Source organism: Myotis davidii, unplaced genomic scaffold (assembly GCF_000327345.1).
Source record: "Myotis davidii unplaced genomic scaffold, ASM32734v1 scaffold150, whole genome shotgun sequence".
In the NCBI taxonomy this organism is placed as follows: domain Eukaryota; kingdom Metazoa; phylum Chordata; class Mammalia; order Chiroptera; family Vespertilionidae; genus Myotis; species Myotis davidii.
In genome coordinates, this window is record NW_006283437.1 from 921,903 (window position 1) to 947,447 (window position 25,545).

The window sequence follows — 25,545 nt, forward strand, 5'->3', positions numbered from 1 at the left end:
CTAGCTGGCAGGCCCATGACAGCAAGCTGGCCACCTGTCGATTCCATGAGGAATGGGGCTCCCTTGTCCCTCCTGTCAGGGTCCGGGGTGCAGGTGAATGGGGTTCCTGGCTGGCAGGCCACTGACATCCAGCTATCCAACAGCAGATTCTGTGAGGAATGGGGCTGCCTCCTCCCTACTGTCAGGGCCTGGTTTGAAGGCCAGACTCAGTACTTCCACGCTCTGCTCCCACGGCGGGTTCCTGCCTGAAACCTCGCCCTCCGGGAAACAGCTGGGGGAGGGCACAGCCGTTTCCAAGATGACCCCTGCAGGACTGACTTCCTTCCAGTTGATTGAGCTTCTGGACGTGATGTTACACCAAGAGTTTTTATATAAGCAGACTAGAGGTGCAGTGCATGAAATCTGTGCACTTAGGGGAGGGGGGGTCCCTCAGCCTGGCCTGTGCCCTCTCACAGTCCAGGAGCCCTCAGGGGATGTCCAACTGCTGCGGAGGCAGGAGAGGCTCCCGCCACCTCCACTGTGCTCACCAGCTGTGAGCCCAGCTTCTGGCTGAGCGGCGCTCCCCCTGTGGGAGTGCATTGACCACCAGGAGGCAGCTCCTGCATTGAATGTCTGCCCCCTGGTGGTCAGTGCATGTCATAGCAACTGGTCATTCCACCATTTGGTCAATTTGCACATTAGCCTTTTATTATATAGGATAGATTATCAACTTAATAAAAAGTGAAAGAAAGGGGTGGAAATGACCAGCATGCTCTATAGCAGTGGTTCTCAACCTTCGGGCCATTTAAATACAGTTCCTCATGTTGTGACCCAACCATAAAATTATTTTCATTGCCACTTCATAACTGTAATGTTGCTACTGTTATGAATCGTAATGTAAATATCTGATATGCAGGATGGTCTTAGGCGACCCCTGTGAAAGGGTCGTTCGACCGCCAAAGGGGTTGCGACCCACAGGTTGAGATCCGCTGCTCTATAGAGAACTAGGTATTATTTTGTGAGATGCACTTTTATATTATATTCATATGTCAGTGTGGCTGGGTCACAATGTAAAAGGTTTGCAATCAAAAGTTGCAAAGTTACTGTGCAGACAGAACTACAAGACCAGGCGCAGGCGGCGTGGAGCACTCAAGGGCAGGGCAGTTTCCAGTTCTGAAATCAACACAGGATCTGAAGTCCCTTTCCACTACTTCTAGCTGTGTGACACTTCTCGAGTCTCCAGCTGTCTCTTCACCTGTAGGTGGACGTTGCTCACCTGCCCCATAGAGCACTAAGGTGACATGGAGAGTGTCCACATGACATTGGCCATGCAACAAATCTTCCACCCACCATTTAAAAAAGCTCCTTCGAGTGCACAGAACTCCATCGTAACAGCCACATGTGCGTTTGTTGAATGTGTACCGAGTGCCTAATAATTAGAATGACAGAAATCACAAAATAAAGCTATCTTCGTGTGAGCACTTATACGTGACTGAGCTAAGTGCTCTGTATGTTTGGTCTCACTTATCTTTCTAAACAACTGAACATGACCAGTATTACTGTTTTCCCACTCCCCCACCCCCTTTTTGTAATCCTCATCCAAGAATATATTTTTTTATTGATTTTAGAGAGAAAAGAAGGGAGAGAGAGAGAAACATTGATGTGAAAGAGAAACATCGATCGATTGCCTCCTGTACGTGCCTCAGCTGGGGATTGAACCCACAACCTAGGTATGTGCCCTGACCAGGAATCAAACCCACAACTTTCGGGTGTACAGGACCACACTCCAACCAACTGAGCCACCCAGCCAGGGCCCATTCCCCACCTTTTAAAGACATGAATGTTGAAGCTCAGAACAAGTAAATAACCCACCAAAGTTCACATAGCAGTGAAGCTGCAGATTCAGGATTCGAACCCAGGCAGATCGGTTCCAGAGTCTATACTTGCAACCTCTTAGTAGGTGCCTCCTGTGTTAGGCTCTGAGCTAGACATCATGTGCTTGGTGGTACGTCCTCCCCTCTGAGGGGTCCGGTCCAGGGGGAGAGGGTCTGGCAGGCCATAGGGGAGGCACCCAGGATAATCGATTACTTTTGAAACGCTCAAGGACTTCCTCAGAGCAATACTCCTTTACCCTCCAGTGAGGGCCAGGAGGGAGGGAGCGCCCAAGGCACATGAGATGTGCAAAAAGGTCACATGCAAGTTAGTGGTGGAGTGGACACCGTCAGCTAGAACTGCTGACACCCAATCTGGTTCTTTTAGGGGGGGGACGGGGGGGGAGGTTTGATAGAAAATAAGCTTTAAAATAGCATCTGTCTTTGCTGCATGTTGAAAGAACCAAAACACTTGCTTTTAAAACTTATTTTTAAAACTAGCAGATGGCATCGGCCACAGAGAAGAAGCGAGGGAGAGATTTCACTGCTTTTGCTTGGAAGGCCTCCGCTTGCCCTGCGCGCATCAGCCACAGTCCCCGCCTCGGGCTCCGCCGCGGGGAGTGCCACGCTCTGGGGGCCTCTTCTCCCACGACGTGGATGCGGGGAAGCCCCGAGACCCACCAGCTCTGGACTTCACTGAGCCCAGCTTGGCACACCAGGGCTCCAGCTATTAAACATTACACGGGCATCTCGCTGTCCTTTCACTTTCTGAACAATGATGCCCACATTATGCCAGGTGCTCTTCCACTGCCAGGGGTGCTGCTGGGAATAATCTGGGGCCCCTGTGAGGGATTCCCCAGGCCCGGGGAAAGACCAGACACATGTCCCCATGGCAACCTTTCCCCAGACGGAGTGAGCAATAACTTTGGTTGGGCTATGGATGAACATGTTCCCTTGATCATTTCATGTTGTTTTAATGTGTATGTGGAAATAGAACAAGCACTGGAAGGCCCTGGTTTTATGGTTCTTGTTGCTGAGGTAGAGGAGGATGCACAGAGCTGCAAAGGAGGCGAGGAGACAGAGGGCGAGGCCAGGTGAGGACGAGGGGGCAGGCACCCCCCACAGCCCACATGCTCCAACACGCCCTTCTACGTCTTCACCGTGTTGCCTCAGCCACAAGAACTTACTTACTTTTAAATATATTTTTATTAACTTGCTTTTAAAAACTTAAACACAATTATTTTAAAGTTTTCAAACCTCATATCAAAGCCATAAATGGAAATTTGTTGTTTCTGTAAAAAATAAACACACGTCTGGAGCCTCGCAATGCTATGCTCAAATCTAGAATAAACTGTGATAAGAGATCACATGAGAGGCACAACTGGAGCCCAGGGAGTTGGGTAGGTAGGCAACTGCAAGGGGCTAGGAAAGCCATGTTGCCATGACCAGGGAGAAACACAGACAAGGAGGCCCAGCCAGCATGGCTCAGTGGTTGGGCATTGATCTATGAACCAGGAAGTTCCAGTTTGATTCCCGGTATGGAACATAGAAGTGTTTTGTTTTGTTTTATCCTCAGCTGAGGTTATGTTTTATTGATTTAGAGAGAGAGAGAGAGAGAGAGAGAGAGAGAGCTCAATGTGAGAACCATTGACTGGTTGCCTCCCATACTCACCCTGACCAGGGATTGAACCTGCAACCTAGTTATGTGCCCTGACCAGGAATTGAACCTGAGATCCTTTGGTGCACAGGATGACACTGCAATCAACTGAGCCACTGGCCAGGGTGAGACGTGAATTTCAGACCTTGTATTGAACATTTGTTTTTGCAAGTCATGCATTAGGTATCAAAAGAAAAAAGTGATGAATAAGATACAGACTTTGCCCACAGAATTTCAGTTAAAACAAATAGACAACAAACTCAAGCCATCATCTAGAATAAACTGTGATAAGAGATCACATGAGAGGCACAAAGAGGGAGCTCTGGGGGCTTCGGCCCATGAAACTGCCCCCCCACCCCACCCCACCTCTGAACCTCACATAATCATTCCCTCGTCAGTGACCTGAAATGTGAATCTCTCAGGCAGCCACAGGCAGTGGTTTTGATTTGGACCTACTTGTTGTACCACATGAAAATCAAAGGTATCTATTGAGTATGAGTCAAGGCCAGCCTGGCTCTCTCCTACTTGCTCGATTTTCCAAAGAGGGCTTGCCACAGTTCAAAACTTCAACACTCGTCTCTCGGGCTGATGAATCCTGACTTACTCGTCTTTCCTCCCCCTTCCTCCCGCGCTCCGGCCGCTCCAGCTGGCTGCAGGACGTTTCCACGTGGGTGTTTCCCTGTCAACCGCAATCTACCGCTGAAAGGCAAGCTCCCTGTCTTCTCCGCAAACCAGCCCGTCTGCTAACGCTCAGGGCGCGTCTCTCTGGGTGCCCGGTGTTGCTGTTACTCTTCATTACACATGGCCTTCGTCTCCGAAGCATGCAGTGACTCTGGTTCATTTTCAGTCTCCTTTCTCCTTTATCCCTCACATTTAATCAATAATTAAATAACATCAGACGTGTGTCCGCCCCTGCATCACGCAAAGGGTTGGATAGAATTTCCCAAATCTGGAGCGTGAAGATGAGGATGGTCTGATTTAAAACATGACTGGGTGGCGTGTTCACCTGGGGCCCAGGACAGGGCAGAGAGAGGATCATCCTCTCCCCGCCCCTCACCCCCACCCCCCAAGACAAGGGGAAGAGGGATGTGACATCATGCCCATGGAACTGCCAGGGGACACCGGCCACCGTTAATAAGATACTACGGACAGAGAAAAGCAACCACGTGGGCATGCACCAGGCTCTAAGGAGGTTGTAGGAAGTGTTTCCCTACTGAATGATCTTCAATGGTTTTCCCTGCTGGTGAGGGAATTAATCCTGAGTGTCCGCTGTGCCTCACTGCTCAGATCCACCTGTTTCCCTGGAAAAGCTGTGCAGTGCTGTGGTTCACATGAGCTGGTCCTGGGTTCAAGTCCCAGATACACAGCTTCCCCACTCTGAGAACTTGCAAATATTTAAACTTCTCTGCCTCCCTGAGGGGTGATGGCGGCACCCCCTTCATTGGGTGTTGCCAAGACACATCAGGTGAGTCACACGTCACGTCCACGCAGACTCAAAGACCTCGAAGCCGTGGGTCACCCAGCTGCTCTTTCCTCTGTATTCTATGGCCTCGCGACACTATCAGAATCAAGTAACTGAGGCTCCTCTAACTTCCCAGCTCTCAAAGCCTTGCCCTCCACGTAGAGAGCAAAGTTCTCAGGGGCTGGTGCCCTCTGTCTTCGTTAGAATTCTATGGGCCTTTGATTACTGAAGGAAGATGCAAAGGCCACCAACAAGAAGGCAGAGAGAACCAGGCTGTGTCTCTTCCTACTCAACCCAGACTTACATGCCTTGTTGCATTTCTGGGTCCTCTCTTGCACCCAAGATTCCCGAGTGGCTTTGGCTGCCTAAAGCCCTGAACCCACGAAACTCTGCCAGCTTCTTTCCCTCCATCCCTCGCCGAGGGCCCAGTGGCACTGCTACAGCGGGCTGTGTCCAGCTCCAACTCAGTGTCTTTGGACTCAAGATGACGTCTCCCATCTGATATGAGAGCCAACATTCCTGCCCTGTGGATTCAACCCCTTTTTAAAGGTTCCTACCAAGTTAGTGGTAGCCAATTACAGCTGATCATGCCAGGAATAAAACATCTGACCTGCACACACCCAGCAGATTCCCTGTCCTCCGAGTATGAGCTGGAGCCCAGGGAGTTGGGTAGGTAGGCAACTGCAAGGGGCTAGGAAAGCCATGTTGCCATGACCAGGGAGAAACACAGACAAGGAGGCCCGGCCAGCATGGCTCAGTGGTTGGGCATTGATCTATGAACCAGGAAGTTCCAGTTCGATTCCCGGTCATGGCACTTGCTAGGGTTGCAGGCTAGATCCCCAGTGTGGGACAGGCAGGAGGCAGCTGATCAATGATTCTCTCTCATCATTGATGTTTCTATCTCTCTCTCCCTCTCCCTTCCTCTCTGAAGTCAATAAAATTATATTTTAAAAAAGAAAGTGTGGAGGAGGGGTGCTCTGTTTCTTGCAACCCACCCTCCTGGCTGAGACTGCTGCCCGAGCTGCCTCCTGCAGCGCCCTGTGCCCGACCACCTCCGTGGAGGCTGCTGCCAGCCCAGCGCCCACCTGAGGCGCCAGGACTTCTGCACACTCCTGGTGCTCAGCAGACTGTCATAGGGGCCCACCCGACAAGTCAATCATCTTCAGCCCCCTCCCTGTCTGCTACTGCATGCGGGTTGATGTCCCTCCCAGCATGCCTTGCATCTGAGTTCTTATTGGACCAAGACAGCAAATTCGGGAAGTAACTTCTATCCTTCAATGACTCATAAAATCTAATTCTATTTTTTTTTAAAGAAGTGCATATGTTCCATCGAAAAGAAAACATTTAAAATAGATGTTTTGCTAAGGAGGCTTAACTGCCTGTGCCCACTGGCAGTTGGGAAATTTTGTGAATGCGGCGGCTGACAGCTGCCCCTGGAAAACCCAATCCCCTCCTCCTGTCGCCGCAGCAGGGTGCCCCAGCCCAGCTGGACGCGGGCGGCCTCCGCTCACTGCTGCTCCTGCACGTGGCACATCACCTCTCTTACTCCCGCTTCCCGTGCCCCCTTTAAGGACAGTGACCCCACAAGCAGAGCGAGCAGGGCATCCCAGCCCGGGTTTCTGCAACGGCGGTGCTCACGCTTATCCCTGTGTACGCTAGAGGACAACTCCCTGAGCCCCGTCCACCTGAGGCCGGTTCATCCAGTGAGCGACCTCCAAGCATCCGAGCCCTCGGATGGCTCCTGCGTCTGTCTGGGTGTCCGCGCTTCCACCGTGTGGTGCTTTGAGACACTTTTCAAGGCAAAGACGGTCACCCATGACCCTCCCTAATTCACACCAACGTTTTGATTAGTCTGTGCCTGTCTCTTCCTGGTTTATTTCTCTCTTTCTTTCTTTCTCTCTCTCTCTCTCTCTCTCTCTCTCTCTCTCTCTCTCTCTCTCTCTCTCTCTCTCTCTCTCTCTCTCTCTCTCTCTCTCTCCCTCCCTCCCTCCCTCTCTTTCTTTCTTTCTTTCTTTCTTTCTTCCTCCCTTTTTCCCCCTGGTCCCTTTCTATGTGCACATTCCATTTTCACACATTTAGAATCATCTCTGAAATAGAATGTATCTCCTACATTTTCTGTTAAAGTTGAGTCGTGCACATTTGTCAAAGGTTTCAAATCCAATTGTCTAAGAATACATCTGATGTAACTGCTTTTCTACACAGGTTTTAGGAATTAAATTTGCATCATTTTATGAAGGACAAAAGGCGCTTTGTATATTGGTAGAGTCTTTGTTCTCTTTTATCTATCTTGACCACCTTAAGGTGTGTGTTCTTTAAAAAAATCCTATTAAGATCTTTTATCTTCAAATTCTAAATCTCTGGCAAGACAAACATCACATTTGCAACGTTCCGCCAGATCTGTCATTTTTTAAAGGTAGATGACTCATAAAGGAATTCTGGACCACAAAACACACACCGGCAATCCGCTCGGCCACAGTGGCCTTGGCTGCTCCTCTGGCACCAAGCGGGCGTCCTGTGGGGGCACCACCGCAGTGTCCTGCTGTCGGGAGGACACTTGGCCCCAGACACCCTCACGCCCGCTCCCTCGCCCGCCGAGTCGCTGCTTAAACGCCATCTCCAGCAGGAAGGCCTTCCCTGTCCTCCTACCCAAAGCAGCACCTCCCGTCCCAACCCCGCTGCCCCGGCTGCTCTGCGCTGCTGCCACGGTGGCTGACGGCCTCTCTGTGGGGACAGGGCTTGTCTCTCTAGTTCCCGCTGTCCCCTCACAGTGACGCAGCGGCGTCCTGGACCGTTTACGCCAACAGTAACACCGCTGGCGGCATCCATCAGCATTACCCCTCTGTCCACAGCAGCGCTGGCTGATCTTAGGGACACGGCTCCAGAGACACTGCCTTTCAGCCGGGCTGCCTTTCGGGGGCACCAGGCTGGGGTGCAGAGAAGGTGCAGCTCCAGAGGGTGAGCAGGAGGCAGGCGACCTCCTCGGGCCTTCCCAGCAGGGAGTCGCCATGCGGCTCGCTCGTGTAGATGCTCCTTGCACTTTAAATTGCTCCCTGATCGATCTTTCCAGCAGTGCCACCTCCTGCAGAAGCAGGTCTCCTCACGGTGGGAGTGACGCTTGCAGGGCACGAGGACTGCCGCTTAGCGCTGGTGACCGGAGCCGGCGCATCTCTCGAGGGTCCGCGTCCTCTGTGCAGGTGGGAACAGTCCCCTTGTGAAAATTAGATGTGACCAGGAAAGTGATAATAATTCCTACACCAGAGGGAGAATCCGGAGCGAGGCAGGGGCAGGAGGCCGGTGCCTGAGGGGGGCCCGCGAGGCTTGGGAACCCGCCCCAGGGCCACGCTGCGTGAGCACGGCAGGAGTCCGGGTGCCTCTGCACACCAGTGTGCTTGCCTACCCGGGGCAGGAGCAGCCGCCCAGAGGTGCCGAGGGCAGCGTGGGGACCCCTGCGGGCTGAGCAGGGCCTGGCGCGGCCTGGCACTCACAGGGCCAGCTCTGCTCTTGTCCTTGTCGTCACCACTATGAAGGCCATTCTGGTGGCAGCTCAACACACTGGACTGGCAAAGCTCAGGCCGTCCAGTGGACATGTGCCCGGTGCTGTGTTGAAGGAGAACTACCCAGCACCCCAGGTCATCAATCCTTCCTTGCAACGTGGGGTGACAGTCCCTCTGTCGCAATACTTTGGGGAGCCCAGGAAGAAACCAGTGCTTGAATGGTACACTCCGACGGGAAGCCAGTTCCTCTCTGAGGGATGGAGCACCAGGAGCATCTGCGCAGGCGGGAGAGGGGCAGGGCTCCGGAGGGCACAGGCCCCGCACAGCCGGGCACAGGCGGTGCTGTGTCCCGCCCCAGGGTGTCAGGGGAGTGGACATTGTGATTCACACTCAAAGGCATAGTTAATGCAAAGCCCCTCGGAGCCTGGATGCCTGGGTTCAATCCTGGCCCTGAAGCACCAGCTGTGTGGCCTCAGCCCCCTCACCTGTGCGATGGGATGAGGGCAGGACCCATGCTCCCTCCACGCCGGTGGGATCTGGTCACTGCCCCGGCCTCCAGGCCTCCAGTGTGGGCTCCGGCCATGCAAGACGAGCACCCGCTGCATCACACGCTCTGGCCTCTCTCTGGGTCCAAACCTCTTCCCGGGAGGGCCCCAGGCAGGGCGCAGCCTCTATGCCACGGGGCCCTGCTCTCCCATCCCAGGAAGCACACTGACACGCCGCCCAACAGTCAGGAGTAATTTCCAAGTTAATGTATCATTTTTAAAATAGTCAATTACAAATGAAGACGTTGAACTTCAGCAAATACCCATCACAAACGACTGATTTCTCCCAGTCTCAACACTCGCAGCTGAAACTGAAAACCGCTCCGCGGGCCCAGCCTCTACCTTGAGACAAGGTCTCCGTCCAGTCTATTCACCAGACTGAGCCCCTTTCCCCCGCAGATGCCGCCAGGCAACTTGGGGACCACTGACGGAAAAAGAGAAGCCTGGAAAAGGGACTAGAGCAGCGGTTCTCAACCTTCCTGATGCCGCGACCCTTTAATACAGTTCCTCATGGTGTGGTGACCCCCAATTTCATTGTTACAAATTGAACATCATTAAAGCATAGTGATTAATCACAAAAACAATCTGTAATTATATATGTGTTTTCCAATGGTCTTAGGCGACCCCTGTGAAAGGGTCGTTTGTCCCCCAAAGAGGTCGCGACCCACAGGTTGAGAACCGCTGGACTAGAGGCTTGAGGGTCTAGTCTAGTCCGGTTTCAGCCCACACGTGCATTCCCTGAGGCCTTCACGCCCCGTCTTTGCCAGGTCCCCAGATGAGTGAATTGCTGCTCACTGTATTGTTCTTTGCACTGACTCCCTAACTCGAAAATTTTATTTCAAAAGCAAACATGAGTCACCTTTGGAGCATAATAATGAACCAACCCATAGAAACTGTTAAACAACGGGAACGAATCAAGCATTATCCACGTGAGCTGCACCCTGGGGAAGCAGGCACTAGATGAGGGAATCTGGTGCTTTTTCATTAAAGGATTCAAACTAATCATTGCAGCGGGGGCTCTGGCCTCCCCTCCTTAGGTGTGGAGGCCAAGGTCTAGTTTAAGCAGGGACAAGGCGAAGCGGTCTTGCAGGGATGTCTCTTGCTCTCAGAGTTGGAGTCACAGTCTACAGCAGCTAGAGCACAAATGTCCCCTCTGGGGAGCCACAGCTCTGAGCTCACACCTAGGGGTCCTCCGAGGGCTGTGTCCTCCGGCAACCCCTCGTCCAAGGAGGTCCATGCCACGGGGGGAAGGTACTGGAGCCCCAGGCAAAGGGCCCGGAGGGCTGCCCACCGCCACCTAAGCACAACGCTGGACATCTGCCCGCATCCCCACCTGCTGCTACATGGCATATTGTGAGGCCGAAAGTCCTGCACTTCTGTCCCATGTGGCCTCTCGCTGTGAAAGGCCCGGCTGCACAGGTTACAAAACCCACCAAGCCCATGGGCTGAGTCCCTGCATCTTGGCTGAGGCAGCACCTGCCTCCGGGGAGAGCGTCTCAGGGCCGCCTGAGAAGTTCTCAGCAGCCTCTCTGGGCCCACCTTCCCCCGGCGTCACGGGCAGCACCCAGGTGCCCCTGGGACAGCTTTGGCCTGAACCCACCGAACCGCTGGAGGCGGAGCGCCAGGCCCCGCACGAGTTACCATGGTCTGGAAGCAGGAGTGCAGCTGGGTCAGGAAGGGCGGCTTCCCGGGCAGGGCCAGCACCCGCTTCTCCACCATGGTGCACTCCACGTCGTCGTCCTGGATCACCACGTCCTTCTTCAGGATCTTCACGGCGTAGAGCTCGTCCGTGCCTTTCCGCTCGGAGAGCATGACCTGGGGAGACACAGCAGGGCAGGCTGGGTGGAGGCCGGGCGCCAGGGGAGCGCGTCCGTCACATCTCCCGGCTTTGTCCACGGGCCCCCACTGGCTCTAAACACCCACAGACCTCACACCTGCAGTGGCTCAACCCAACCAACAGACGGTTCCAGAGCAGCGGCACCTAGCGGTCCCTTCGGGATATGGGTCAGCGCCCAGCCACGTGAGGGCAAGTCTGTTTGCCTGTTTGGTTCCCTGGTGTAACCAAGACGCTGGGATAGTACCTGGCACACAGTAGATGTTCGATAAATATTTGTGGAAAGAGGGGATTCCTGATCAAACTAAATATGGGGCTCTTGTTCCCTTATTCACTTAATATTCATTATGAGCCTGTAAGCACGGGGGGTACAGCAGTGAACTAGCAGCAGCATGCTCTGACTTTGTGCTCCAGAGCGGGAGAAAGACTTCAGACCTGATCACAGGACGGTGGGTGTGGTATTCCAGCGCCTCTCCTGTTGTCCTGGGGCCTCGGTCCATGAGCCTGGTCCCAGCCAAGGCAGGTTAGTCACTGGTGTGGCTCATGACACATCAACATTGTCACTGGTCGGGCTGTGCCAGAGGGAGCAGTGACCAGCAGGTCCCATTCCCTAGAAGCCTCTAAGGAAGAACCTTCTGATTGGGCAGTGGACCCACCTGGCCATAGCTGATTGGTAGATGGCTGACCTAAGCTGAGCCAATCAGATTCTCTCCCTAAGAATTTGCAATTAGAAGACTCCAAGTAGTCAGTCCTGGGCCCTGAGCGAACACAGAGCTGCCGACAGCAGTTCATTTCACCACACGCACACGCAAGCAAAGAAGAACGAAACAGACGTGTGAGAAGGTGGAGAATGAGCAAAGACCTCGCTTCCCAGCTCCCGGTCCCAGCCTCTCAGGAGGCTGGGTTGTGTCCCATTAGAAACCTCCCTAGCCCTCCAATAAAACCATCCTTATATTTAAATTAAGTTAGTCTGAGTGCGTTTATGCTTCTTAGAGATCCTATAAGACAAAGTTATTGCTTGAGTAGCTCAGAGTCTTAATGAAAATACAAAGTTCAGGAAGCCCCTTAACACAAGGGCAAGTTCCTTTCTTTCTTTTTTTGTTTACATTTTTATTGATTTAAGTGTGAAAGGGAGAAAAAGAGATAGAAACATAATTGATGAGAAAGAACCATTGATTGGCTGACTCCCGCATGCCCCACACTGGGGGCCCCACACTGGGGATTTTACCCACAACCCAGGCAGGTGCCCCTGCCTGACTGGAAATCAAACAGTGACCTCCTGGTTCATAGGTCGATGCTCTACCACTGAGCCACGCCAGTTGGCTCAAGTTCCTTTCTTTACAAAGAGACCGTGCCTCTGGCCTGTGTCAGAATCCCCGGGGCCCAGCTCCGCACAGCTTCCGGCCCTCCTCCCATCCGAAGGCTCTGGTGTGGCCGGGGCCTGCGCTCTAACCATTGCCCCCTCTCCTTGGGAGTCTAAGCGCCAAGCGGGTTGCTGTGAGGGACTCTGAGGTCCCATCAAAACCGACTCACTCACGGGGGGGTGCGGCGGCATCCCGAAGTAAAACACTCTTGTCTTATCTTCCTACCAGCGTCTCGGCAGTCATTCACGGGAGAAGGGACGTTTCCTTTTTCTTAATATTCTAATCAAGCTTTCCTTTTCTCTTTGTATTAAAGTATAGTTGGCCCACAGCACTTTAGTTTCAGGTGTACCACCCAGTGGTCCCCCATAAGTCTAGCGCCCATCGGTCAGCACACAAAGTTATTAGGGACTACTAGCTGTTCCCTGTGCTTTCTCTAGAGTCCTGTGATTATCCCATATAATAAAAGGGTAAAATGCAAATCGACCGAACGGCAGAAGGACCAGTTTCTATGACTCGCACTGATCACTAAGGGGCAGATGCTCAGCACAGGAGCTGCCCCCTGGTGGTCAGTGAGCTCCCACAGGGGGCGGGCCGCTCAGCCACAAGCCAGGCTGATGGCTGGGGAGAGCAGCAGCGGTGGCAGGAGCCTCTCCGGCCTCTGCAGTAGCACTAAGGGTGTCTGACTGTGGCTTAGGCCCACTCTGAGGAACCTTCCCCTCCTCCCCCCAGTGCATGAATGTCGTGCACCAGGCCTCTAGTTTATAACTGGAAGTTTATGCCTCTTATTCGCCTTCAACTTTTTCAAAGAAGCTGCCATCCTACAGGAATATTGCTCAATAAAAACAACACATGTGTCCCCACCCAACCAGTGCACGTGGCCCCAGGTGGGTTCCAAGGCAACAGCTTCTGTCTGTTTCTCTTGGGCGCCTGCCTCTGGAGCCCTGAGGTCACTGTGCTGGTGAGGCCACAGAATGAGGCCACGCAGAAAGGCCCTGCGAGAGGCCATGCAGAGCCCGGTGCCCAGGTGGCTCTTCCAGATATGTCAGCCCCAGCTGTCCCAGCTCTGGCCACAGAGGACAGACCCCCGAGCCAGACCCATCAGCGAGCACCCCAATTCCCTGACCCCCAGGGGCTACGAGAGATGAGAGATGATTGCTGTTGGTTTAAACCTCTGAGTTCTGGGTGACTTGTTAATGCAGCGATAGACAGCTGAGGGGAGGGGACTAGCCTGGCGCCATGAAGATAACCTCCCCAGGCCTTACGCACTCTGTGCGCCACCTCCATTAATCCCCGCGAATGTGGAGCGTGGGCACCGCTCCTGCCCCTGCTTTAGAGGGGAGTTAGGTGACTTGTCTGCTAGGAAAGGCTCTTGCTGTGTCACCTGTGGCCTAAGTCATGCTCAACCACACCCCTTCTCACTCCCCGCGGCCCAGGTTCCAGTTCTGTGCTGTGAGGCTGCCGCCTGCAGGTTATTGCTGGGCCCCCTTTTCCCTCCCACCCGCCTGCTCAGACTGGGACCCTGGGGACTGATTCACAGCCGCAGAGGGAGTCACTGCCTTTCCCCGCTCACACCACGCGCTCGTCGCGATGAGCTGAGCTCGGTGGCGTGCCCGTGACAGGACGGACATGGCCCTGGTTCCTCGCAGTAAGAGGCTTGAGAAGCCCTGCCCTCGCTCCTGGGCCCTGAGCATCAGCAGGGAGAACAGCGGGAGGCAGCCGGCGCTCCGGCCCCGACGGCATGCGTTCCTTTAGGTGGAAGGGGCCGTGGATTAATGGTCAGGAGCTTCCACTTCAGTCAATTGCAACAGGGCGGGGGGAGGGGGGCTGTTTGTTCGCTGTCCTTCCTCTGCCGGTGGCATTCCAACCAGAGGAAAGGATGTGCACAGTGCCGTTCTTATCAAACCCAAGCCACACCTGCTACCCACGCATCTTCTGGGGAGACGTGAAGACAGCAGGCCTCCAGCGACCGCAGGGAACGGAGGGGGGAGCGCAGGGCGTCTGGCTGCAGAGCAGATGATGAGTGAGCCAGGGATCCTGGCTCCTGGCCCCGGCCCAGGCTCCCAGTGGTTGGCACGGACTCCAGACGAGAAGACCTGGTACCTGTCAAGTTCTCCCACGTGCTAGCGCTGGACCTTGGAAGGTCATGTGACTTGCTGGGCCTTGATTTCCTCATCTGTGCAGCAGGGAGGCCCACGACACTCAGCTGTGGGTGGTGCTGAGGGGACTTGGTGGGGTAAGGTGTGTGCGGCGCTGGAGTGAGGAGTGCTAATGGCCGGCGGTTATACTGGCTTCCGTGGCTTCGCAGCAAAGACCAGAAACTGTGGCCTGAAGCAACAGGAATTTGCTCTCAGTCTGGAGACCAGAAGTGTGGGATGGGGGTGCGGGGCTGTTTCCAGAGGCTCAGAGGCAGAGCCTGCCCAGCCTCTCCAGCACCACGTTGGCCAGCAACCTGGGTGCTCCTTGCCTGGTTCCGTCGTTCCAGCCCGTCTGTCTCCACACGGTGGTCCTGCCTGGGTCTCCGTGTCATGCCCAAATGGCCTCTTAAAAATCACCAGTCACTGGCCTGGGCCACCCTAATCCAGCGTGTGCTCGTCTTAGCTTGCCTGCACTTGCCAAGACACCGAGTCCACACAAGGTCGGGCACAGGCACCGGCCCTTGGGACCCAAGCACGGTCGGGGGAGGCCGTTTGCCCACCGCAGTGCCATCATCAGCCTCGTTCACCAGCACCAATTTCCGGTTCTCAGCAGGCGAAGGAGTGCCCTGAGGGAGCTGTGTGTCCACTGGCTTACTGAGGGGGCCAGGCAGGGACAGGCAGGGACCACGGACTCACTGCGCACTTCCCCATGTCAACAGCCGCCCTCAGTTCTCTTACATCAGCACGTGTGGTCAGCTCTACATTCAAAAATACCCACTCTCGTTCCGGGCGAGGTGCCAGGACCTCCGGCCTGCTGTCCACAGCACCCCTGCCTAGTTCTGCCTGCCCATCCTCAGCCCGCTCTCCTGCCGGCAGGACGCCCCCCCCGCAACATGACATGCCTGCAGTCCGCCCCCTGCGCCCTCCTGAAAGAGGTCCCCCCGACACCTTTTCTGAAGCTGCAGCCCTCTGCCGCTCCCCATGCTCTCCCTCTGCTGTGTTCTTCTTCACCGTACTTGCCACACCTGGCCCTCTACTAACCTATTTTATTTCCTTCCTGGAACGAACCTCCATGAGGGTAGCTATTTTGTTTGCATCGTTCACTCTTATCTCCCCAACATCCAGCACATAGTAGGCACTCAATGAATATGTGTTGAATGAATGAATAAGCATATTTGAGTGGAGGAAGCAGTTAAAAAACAAACAAGCCCCTAGATGTTGGTCACTAAAGATCTTCAGCATAGTTTAGCACATGCGACTATATTCAACCCACATTTCACAGGAATTGGAGGTAGCATTCAAGGTTATATACACAAACGAGGATTCTACGCTGTGTAAATTATACCTTGATAAAGCTGGTTAAAAAGCATGACATAACAGCCTTGGCTGTTGTTGCTAAGTGGTTAGAGTGCTGGCCCCTGCACCGAAGAGTCACAGGTTTGATTCCCAGTCAAAGCATTTGCTTGGGTTGCAAGTTTGGTCCCTGGCCTGGTCTCAGGGTGCTCGGGAGGCAACCAATCAACATGTCTCTCACACATCGATGTTTCTCTCTCTCTCTCCTGCTTCTCTCCTCCCCATTCTCTCTTCCCCCACCCCTCCACCCTTCCCTTCCATTCCCTCTAAAATGGAAAAAATATCCTTGGGTGAGGATTAACAAAAAATATAATAAATTATTACATAGCTGTGCTGATTACATAGTGTGTATATCTATTTGTGTATGCATGTGTGCAACTCCACTGTATATACAGGGGTGGGCAAAAGTAGGTTTATAGTTGTATGTGAAGGCTTATTGTTGTATTATTATTATACTATTTATTATTAACCTACTTTTGCCTACCCTTGTATATTATAAATCTTATGTGTGTGTACTCTCAGCTTTCTAGAAGCCGAAGGCACCAGAGATACATGAACAGAACGAAGTTCCTGTTTTCTATAAGGAAATAATTTCTTAGGAGAAACACAAGCTTTCCCTAGAATGTAGGTCTACATGAAATATCTGTGGTGTTGCCGTGGCTGATGTTCTCAGTCGAGGGCCTACCTCAGGGGAGGAGGAGGAGAAGGAAGAGGAGGGGGGGCGGGAGGAGGGGAAAGAGGAAGGGGAGGAGGAGAGGGAGGAGGAGGGGGAGGAGACCCAACCACCTAGCCATGAGGGCCTGCAAACTACCAACACAGGGACTGGGAAGGATCTTAACTGATAAACTCAGACGGTGCATCTGAGAGACAGACAGGCAGGCAGGCAGGCAGGCAGTCGGGGACCATCAGGCCCCGAGACACTAACTTAGCAGAAGAGGATCCGTGAGGTGCCATGAGCTGAGATGGGCATGGAGAGAGAAGCTAAAGCCAGGTGTGTCGGCTGTGGGCCTTCAGGGGACACCCCCCCCCCCAAGCCTCTCACACTAGGGAGCGCCTTGTGGGCAAGGCTGGTGCAGGGCTGGGGGCTGACCCACTGCCAGGCCTGTCCCCCCTCTACTTCAGGGTTCCACCTCTTTGAGGGACCCTGCTCTGGACCCAGTTCCTGCTTAGGTGCCACCCAGTCCCTTGGAAGACCTGTCTGGGGTACTTTGGAGAGCTCAGTGCTGCGCTTGGCAGGGGCAGTGCCCCCAACCCACCCCACCCCCATCCCTCCCAGACAGGCCGTGCTGCTCACGCCCCTGAGCCATGTTCCTCCAGCTGCACCTCGGAATCCCAGGAGGTCTGACGGCGGGGCCTGTGCACTCCACACCTTCCATCAGAACTCTGAGTACAGGGCCTTCCTGCCAGCCAGGCCCCTGGAGGCTGGTGGTGAGCTGGCAAGAGGCCCCCAGCATGGCGCTGAACCAGGGGAGAGAGCACTGGGCGACACCGTCCGCCTGCGCAGCCAGGGACGGCCACCCTCCGGAGTGGATCTTGAGAGAATTTGGGTGCAGTGGTTACAAAATGAAGGTTAGCTTCGGCCCCCTCCCTTGGCAGGTATCCTGACAAGCTATTCGAAGTAAGACTGAGATTATGACGTTCACAGAGTGATCAGCTGGAAATTTATATCTAATCAGAATCATAAAATCGTAGTAGGAACAAGTTCTGCTCTGGAATCATGAGTTCACATCCTAACTCTGTCATGTGCTTGCTGTGTGATCTTGGGCAAGTTGCTCAACCTCTCTGAGTCTCAGTGCCCTTGTCCTTACAGGGCATAACAATTGTTCCTCCCGGTGTGAGCAAGTGACATAATGCAGGCACAGCAGGTGCCCGGCACACAGCAAGCCCCACTGTTACAGTGCGAGCATAATTATGGGGATTAAGAGGGACGTTCCTACTCCTTCTGTGGAATGACAGACAGGGGGCCAGAGCACAGACCAACGTTCCTGGGCAATCTGTCTCCGCAGGCCCTTAGGCAGAGCCCGGAGCGAGAGGAAGGCCATCCTGTTTGCCCAGAGGCGGGCTGGGCAGGAGCCTCCCAGAGGGGCCAGTGGGCTCCGCGGGGCTGCATGCCCGGCACAGACAGGACTTCCCTGTGGAATCAGCAAACCACCCGTCAACTTCTAAAATTCCAAATGGGGAGGGGCTGAGTGGCTTCCAGGCCCCACGGACTCGTCTTTCTGGCATGGAGACTTGCCAGAGCCCTTCTTCAGACCAAGCAGAGGTGAGGGGTGGCCTACGCCACCCACCCGAGAAACAGAGGCCTGGCACGAGGGCAGGGATCTTGTAGCAGCTGGACGTGGGGTGAGATGCAGGCACAAGCCCGTTAGCTCACAGGGCATGTGGAGAGCTTGACACATAGACAGAGCTCAGTGCACTGCTTGTCACAGCTGGTGAGGCCTGCGCCTCCGCGGCTTTCCCAGCATGCAACGCTCCCCTTCATGAAGGGACCTCACACGGTAGTCATTTTTATCTGGGTTCTCTTGAAGACCCTAATTTCAATTCTCCGAAGTGCACCTTACCATTCAACTCCGGGTCAGATTTCCTCAGCATGTCTACCCGCACATACATGTCACACTAATCGAACAGGAAGTCGTGGGGTTTGGGGAGTCGAATGCACCTGCCTCTAGCAGCAAACAAATGAGCAGCCTAGAAACGACTTCTGGCTTCTAATGGCGCGTTGGAGCAGCCACTGGGCAGACTGGCTAATTGAAGAAGCACTCCAGGAAAAATTGAGAAGTGGGAGAGCGGGGAGAGATGCTAACGGGGAGTTAATAGCGTGGATCTGGGCAGGGCTGAACTGCTGCGTGGACGCGATTTCAAGTTGACTAGACAAAGCTGAGAGCAGCTGCAGCGATGCTCAGAGCACACGCGTGGTCATTTCGTGATTGATTATGTAAGGTTTTCTATACTTAAAATAAAAACTCTTTACATGGTTACATACTGCCTGCCTCCAACTACCTGACATTCTGGGAAAGGAAAACCATGGAGACAGTGAAAAGCTCGGTGGTTGCTAGGGGGTAGGGGTGGAGGAGTGACTAGGCAGAGCGCAGAGGACGGGGGCACTGGAGAGGCTCTGCTGACACCACAGGGGGACCAGGTCTTACACAGCTGCCCAAGCACAGGATGTGCGTCATCAGCGGCAACCGAGGCGCACGTGGACTCTGGGCGATAGCGAGGTCAGGGTAGGGCCATCGTTGCCATGAATGCACCGCTCCGGTGCGGGTGCTGATGGGGGGGGCATGGGTCTGTGCGACAGACAAACAGTTTTCAGGCCAGAAGCCAGGCTGACAGGTGACACGCTTTAAATCCTTTAAGTGATGCCATGTCACCTTGGATGTCATCAGGCTGAAGTTTTGCCGCTGGCAGAGCAGGCCCAGGGAAGTGTGAAGCATGGAGGTGCTTTGGCCTCCATCCTGCTCTCAGGACTTGCTATTGTGAAGTAAATGTCACTGCACCCCCCGCCCACCCCCCAAATGACTCACAGCGACTGGGAGGGAGGAGCGGGCAGGAGAGCTAAGCCTGGAAGGAGCCTTTGTGCTTCACTGGGAAGTCCCGTTGGCTTTAAGAGAAGCGTTTCACTGTCGATTGGGAAACGCAAAAGGACGACCGTTTAAAACTCTGGCTGCATCACTCCAGCCACTGGTGCCAGGGAACTGACAGCACAGGGCCGAGAGGTACCAATTCCAGGTACGGAAGGGTCCTTGTGAGCTCAAATCAATGCGCTGGCATGTGTGTCTAGTCCAGTGGTCGGCAAACTGCGGCTCACGAGCCACATGCGGCTCTTTGGCCCCTTGAGTGTGGCTCTTCCACAAAATACCACGTGCGGGCGCGCATGTACAGTGCGATTGAAACTTCGTGTACCATGCGCAGTAAGTCGGTATTTTGTGGAAGAGCCACACTCAAGGGGCCAAAGAGCCGCATGTGGCTTGCAAGCCGCAGTTTGCCGACCACTGGTCTAGTCAATTGTCTTTGAATCATATGCTAGATTACACAAAAGTAGATGGTTAAAATGAAAACAGATTTAAGTTCACCATTTAAGTGAACTTAAATGGTCCCCGGGAAAACAGACCTAACTGATGCCTTTCATGGAAAGAAAATGCAGTGAAACATGTACGGCCCGCCCCTCGTTCATTTCAACAAAGAGCTGCACGCAGGAAGCCCGTCGCCGCAATCTGCCCTGCCCTGGGCATTGCCCCGTGCGCCACGGCTCCTTGCGCCCTGCGCCTGCGGGTGCAGTGGGGGTGCGGGCACGGGCTGAGTGCAGTGAGCTGTGCGGCCTTGGCTTTCGGGCAGGAGCCAGGCTGTGGGGTGTGAGCCGCACCCCCTCTGCAGGGCTCCAGTTCCACCCTCTGCTCTCCCAGCTCCTCACGGAAAGTGGAGACTACAGCCCCCCGTTCTGGCCCCAGGTCATTGTGAAGACTCGATGAACAGTGCATGTGAAACAATAAGACACATCCTCAGAGCTCAAACCCCATCACCATCCTGCAATGGTTTCAGGGAGGTCGGTTCATGATGGGAAGCAGACAGCGTAAGGGGAGCTGCAACAAGCGAGGGCCTGTTTATGCACCTTAACCATCTATGTCTGCACGTCCAACATAAGTGCACAGGGTGGGCCGCCGTAACCTACAGGCTGTTTTAGGTGATGGCCATGCTGCTGGGGGCCAGGAACGCATCGCAGCAGAGCTGTGAGCCTCTGGACCAGCTGAGGAGGATGTAGGTGCGGTGGATGCATGGAGGGCGGTGGGACCTGCAGCTCAGGAAGGGGACCAGTGGCCATGAATGACCCCCTGAGACAGTTCCCTGTTAACAGTGCCAGCTGCCCTTCAGTGAAAGGACCAGGTTTAACTTCGGATTGTTTTTCCCAAAGAGCCAGGCAACGTTAAAGAACATGCAGACTTCGACTCCCGTGTTTTCCCCCTTTTCTCAGGAAGCTGAGCGTTCCACACCCGCTTTCCAGTCCTCGGTCAGCCTTCCTCAGGCTGGTTGCAAAGTGCGCTCCCCCTTGGCCAATTGAACCACGTGGATCCCTGAGCCACAGCTTCTCTCTCCTGGGACTTAAACTCTAGGAATAGGTGTTCTCAGCCTGGGGGTGAGACGCTGAGAACAGAGCAGCAGACGCTGAGGGAGGTGGTGGGAGGCAGGGCCCAGAAGCAGGGTGACAGGCGGGGGCCAGGACAGACCATGGCAGTGGGGCTTCCGGAAGCCCTCGCCTTCTCACAGCACGCCCTGCCCTGCCTTTGGCGCCGGGAGACACACAGAAGCATGCCCCGTCTTCCCAGTGAATCCCCTGTCCTCACTCCCACTCGGCGGCTGCTTCCTGCAGGACAGGGGGCTGGAAGCCCGCCAGGCACCTCCCTTTCTCTATTGTGGTTGTCTTTGTTGGGGAAAGGGACCCTTGTACGTTCTTCTCTGTCACTTACTGTGAGCTCAGGAGCGAAGGCGGCAGAAGAGCCGAGCCAGCCCCTGCACGGGAAGGGCCTGAAGAACTGGGAGAGTGAGAGGACCTCCCAGGATTTGGGGAGATGAGTTGGCAAAAATGCACAGCAATCAGAGTCGCATGTGAAAGGCTGGGGGCTGGGAGGAGGGTGCTGTAATTGGGATGGAGCCAAAGAGAAGGCGGGAAGCCAGAGCAGACAGCAAATGTGAACTGGTTCTCTGGGAGGGTCAAGCGGCAGCAGCAAAGGCTGCCAGCTGTCTGGAGCCTGTGATCCAGGAGCTCCCGTGGGGCAGGCAGGCGCGCAGCAGGTGATACAGGGACAGGCTTGTCTGCAGGGTTATAACCGCGCCCGGTGCGTGCCTGCACCCAGTGCCTGCACCTGAGCCGTGCATCCACCCGCCGATGAGACTGAAAGGAGGGCGACCCCACCGCAGGAGCGCCAAGACTCGAGAAGAGGCCTTACAGTCAGGAACCACCCTGACTGTAATCTACCCCGGCGATTTCTTCCTGTCCTGCTTCAGTGCTGCTTGGTTCCAGCAGGAGACGCTGCTACCGGGGCCTGGAGCCCTGGATGCCCTCTGTGCCCGCCCAAAGCTCACACGCGTGACCAGGGCCTTTCGGGAAACGAGCGTGGAGGTTGCTGAGGACGTGCTGTTGGGGAGCTGGTGCCAGCCACCAAGGCCAACTTCAGGAGACACGCTGCGCAGCGTGCGGAAGGCACGGCCCTATTTAAGGGCTCATGGGAGGGTCTTCATTTCTTTCAAATCACAGGAAACCAACGAACTTTTAGGCTGAAGAAAGGCTTTAGGATGTAACAGAAACAACACACGTTCCACGTTCCCAAGTGGGAGGAGGTGCCCATGTCACTGTGCAAGATTCTGAAGCTCCTCCCAAAGGAAGCTCGAAGGGCGGGGGGATGGGGGGGGTGAGCGCCCCGAAGCGGAGAGAGCGCTGTGGTGATGGGAAGAGGCAACTGGAATCCCAAAACTTCGTTTCAAATCCGGGTCCTGTCTCCTCCCAGCTGTGTGGCCTTGGGGAGGTCACACAACCTCTCCGACTCACAATTCCTTTCTTTTTTTAATTAAAAAAAATATTTTTATTGATTTCAGAGAAGAAGGGAGAGCAAGAGAGCGATAGAAATATCAATGATGAGAGAAAATCATCGATTGGCTGCCTCCTGCACGCCCCCTACTGGGGATTGAGCCTGCAACCTGGGCATGTGACCTGACCAGGAATTGAACTGTGACCTCCTGGTTCATAGGTCGACGCTCAACCACTGAGCCGTGCCGGCTGGGCTGACTCCCAATTTCCATAGAGATATAACAGGTCAATATCAGCAACTGCCGGGCAGGGCTGTGGTGAGAATTAACATGATGTCATGCATATGAGTCCATAGCATGGTCCCTGGCAATTAGTAGGAGCTCAGTAAGAGTTGGGGAGATGGATGGGGGTCATGGAATGGGAATCGGGTTGAGGGCTAGAAGAAATGGAGGTGGGGGCTGAATAGAAAAGACTTGGAGGATCCCATGAGCTGACGCCTCAGAGAAGGCGAGAGGGCAGCAGCCAGGGGAGTGAAGCCCATTCTCCTGGGCCCTCTCGGGAACCACTGCCGATGGTGCAGTTCCAGTGCGCGTCCCACACAGATGGTGGACAGGCCCAGAGGGATGCGGGAAGAGCAGAAACCTGAGCGTCCGTCAGCATACGGGCATGCAGCTAGTCTGATGGCAGAGGCGCAGAGAAACACCAAGGCGTCCATACTGCTTTCCATGCGGAGGGAAACAGAGGGGAGAGTGAGAAAACGAGGAGGGAGAGTGGCTAACCTCCCCACGTATGTCTGTGGCACAGAGAAGGGACCTCGGTGTAGAGTAGAAATGCAAGAGTTAAGTGTCTGCAATCAAGAACCCAAGATCGCACTTATCTAGACCAAACCTGGTCAGTTAAGTGCCACTAACTAGCTGTGTGGTGTTAGCAAGTTATTGCCACTTTCTGCGTCTCCTTTCTCATCTGTGAAGTGGGGATGACAGTCCTGCACTACAGCGTAAGTGTGAGCCAGTGCATTAGAGCACTTAGCAGAGCCTGACACACAGAGAGGGCTCAGAGCGCCAGGGGTGCCGTCACCATCTTCGCCGTCGCCATCGCCATCGCCACACCACCATAGCATATGTTCTGTGAGGACAGATATTTTGTCTCTTTTGTTCACAGCCATGTCCTTTGCCCCTAGAAGAGTGCCTGGCACATAGTAGATGCTCAGCAAATACTTCTTAATGATGCCTGTCAGAGAGCAGTTATTAGAAAAGTGATGACGTCCCCCTGGAACAGGGTGTGGGGTCCAACCTGAGCCCCAGTTCCTTTCCCTCACGCCTGCCCTCTGCTGCCAAATTGTCATTGTGAGTGTAAGATCTTAAGACAGTTTTCCATATAACGTGGTACCTGCACCATGAGCAAAATCACTTTTCTTTTAATAAATTCTCTTAAAACACACTAAAATCCTATATAATAAAAGCTTAATATGCTAAGTGTCCAATCGTCTGATCATCCATTCAACCAATCAAAGCATAATATGCTAATGATATGCTAAGGCTACTCAACCGCTCACTATGACATGCACTGACCACCAGGAGGCAGATGCTCTGACCAGTAGGTTAGCTTGCTGCTGGGGTCCGGCTGATTGGAACTGAGATGGGCCGGACATGCCCTGGTGCCCTCCTGTGGTCCCTCCCCGGCCCCAATCATGCACCAGTGGGGTCCCTCAGCCTGGCCTGTGCCCTCTTGCAATCCGGACTGAGGGGAGACCCCCCCCCAAGTGCACAAATTTCGTGCACCAGGCCTCTAATAAATATACAACAGGCAGATCAAGCCTGTGGTTTCACCAATATTACTGCTATTAATGCTAAGAACAAGAAAAGGAGGTCAGCCCTGGCCAGTGGCTCAGTTGGTTGGGGCATTGTCCCATACACTGAAAGGGTTGAGGGTTCAATTCCCAGTCAGGGCACATACCTAGGTTTTGGCTTCAATCCCTGATCAGGGCATGTACAGGAGGCAACGGATCAATGTTTCTCTCTCACATCAATGCCTCTCTCTCTCTCTCCCTCCCCCCCACCCCAAACTCAATAAAAACATATTCTTGGGTGAGTGTTTAAAAAAAGGAAAAGGAAGTTAGAAACATCAACTTAAAGAAAATATTTAAGGTAGTAGAAAGGAGGTATGTATACGGCAAACAGTAAACAGGTGCATGAATAACAATATTTAGGAAACTTGGCCAAGGCGCTACTCATCTCTGTTGCCCGTGTGAATTATTAGCAGGAGTTGGATCAGCACCTTGGAGAGCACACGTGCTGGGTCTGGGAGGGACCCCAGCTGCATCCCCATCCCCCGTGGCCTCCTTAGTGACAGTCGGGCCCTCAAGCGCTAACTGAGAAGGCTAGGGTTTTGTTTTCACCTCTCAAGTTCTGATTTTAGTGCTGCTTAGATGCATATAGAGCAGTGGTTCTCAACCTGGGCTGCACATTAGAATCACCTGGGAATCTTTTTAAAATCCTGATTTCTGGCCCTCATCCTCTGGAAATTCTGTTTCTTTGTGACTAATGTTGTGACCTCACCCCATAACAAAGAAACAGAATTTCCGGAGGATGAGGCCCAGAAATCAGGATTTTGAAAAGATTCCCAGGTGATTCTCATGTGCAGCCAAGGTTGAGAGCCACTGATATAGGGTAACAGACCTGGATGGGACTTTTTGAAATGATCAATGTAATATGTGAGCCCCAACTTCTAAAGGCTCTCCACTTTTTTCTTTTCCTTTCATACACTAACTTCCTATTTGGTTTACCCCCAGCTTATGCTGTGCTTCAGGAAAAGCAGCACTAACACCTGGAACGTCCCATGATTTGAACCAAGGACATGTCACTGGGAGGAGGAGCTTGAAGTCTTGTGCGTGTGGGTGTGATAGATTGGGAGTTTTAAAGGGGAAAGCAGAAGGTCTCTTGTGTCCCCAAGAAAAACTCCAACAGCAGCTGAAAAGCAGAGAGTGTAGCTGAGAGATTAGCTTTCCACCAAAATTGTTCTCCCGGCCTCCCTTGCATGAGGGAAGGCCATGCGACTAAGTTCTCTCTAACAGTGGGTGGGCAGAAGCGAAGGGTACCATTTCCAAACTAAGACTTTTCGGAAGCAGCTTGAGCCTCCTCCATACTCTCTTTCCCCTCTGCCCCTGAATGTAGACAGAACAAGACCTTAGGAATTGATGGAGCCACATGAGATGGAAGGAACCTGGATCCCTTAACCACTACATGGAGGATGTGGGCGAGGACAGAAACACCCATCTGGTACTGCTGCATGAGTGAAAAGGAAGCTTCCATGGTGTCTGAGACAGTACACT

At 53.9% G+C, this 25,545-nt stretch overlaps 1 protein-coding gene across 1 annotated transcript in view; it reads right to left on the reverse strand.

The window, feature by feature from the left end:
• PRKCB (protein kinase C beta) overlaps nucleotides 1-25,545 on the reverse strand; it is a gene marked incomplete at its 5' end in the record, with an annotated part of 308,734 nt that overhangs the window by 39,399 nt on the left and 243,790 nt on the right. Inside the window, one exon of the mRNA XM_015563848.1 lies at nucleotides 10,650-10,823. Coding sequence (XP_015419334.1) covers nucleotides 10,650-10,823 — 174 coding nt within the window. The remainder of the gene's footprint in view (nucleotides 1-10,649; nucleotides 10,824-25,545) is intronic.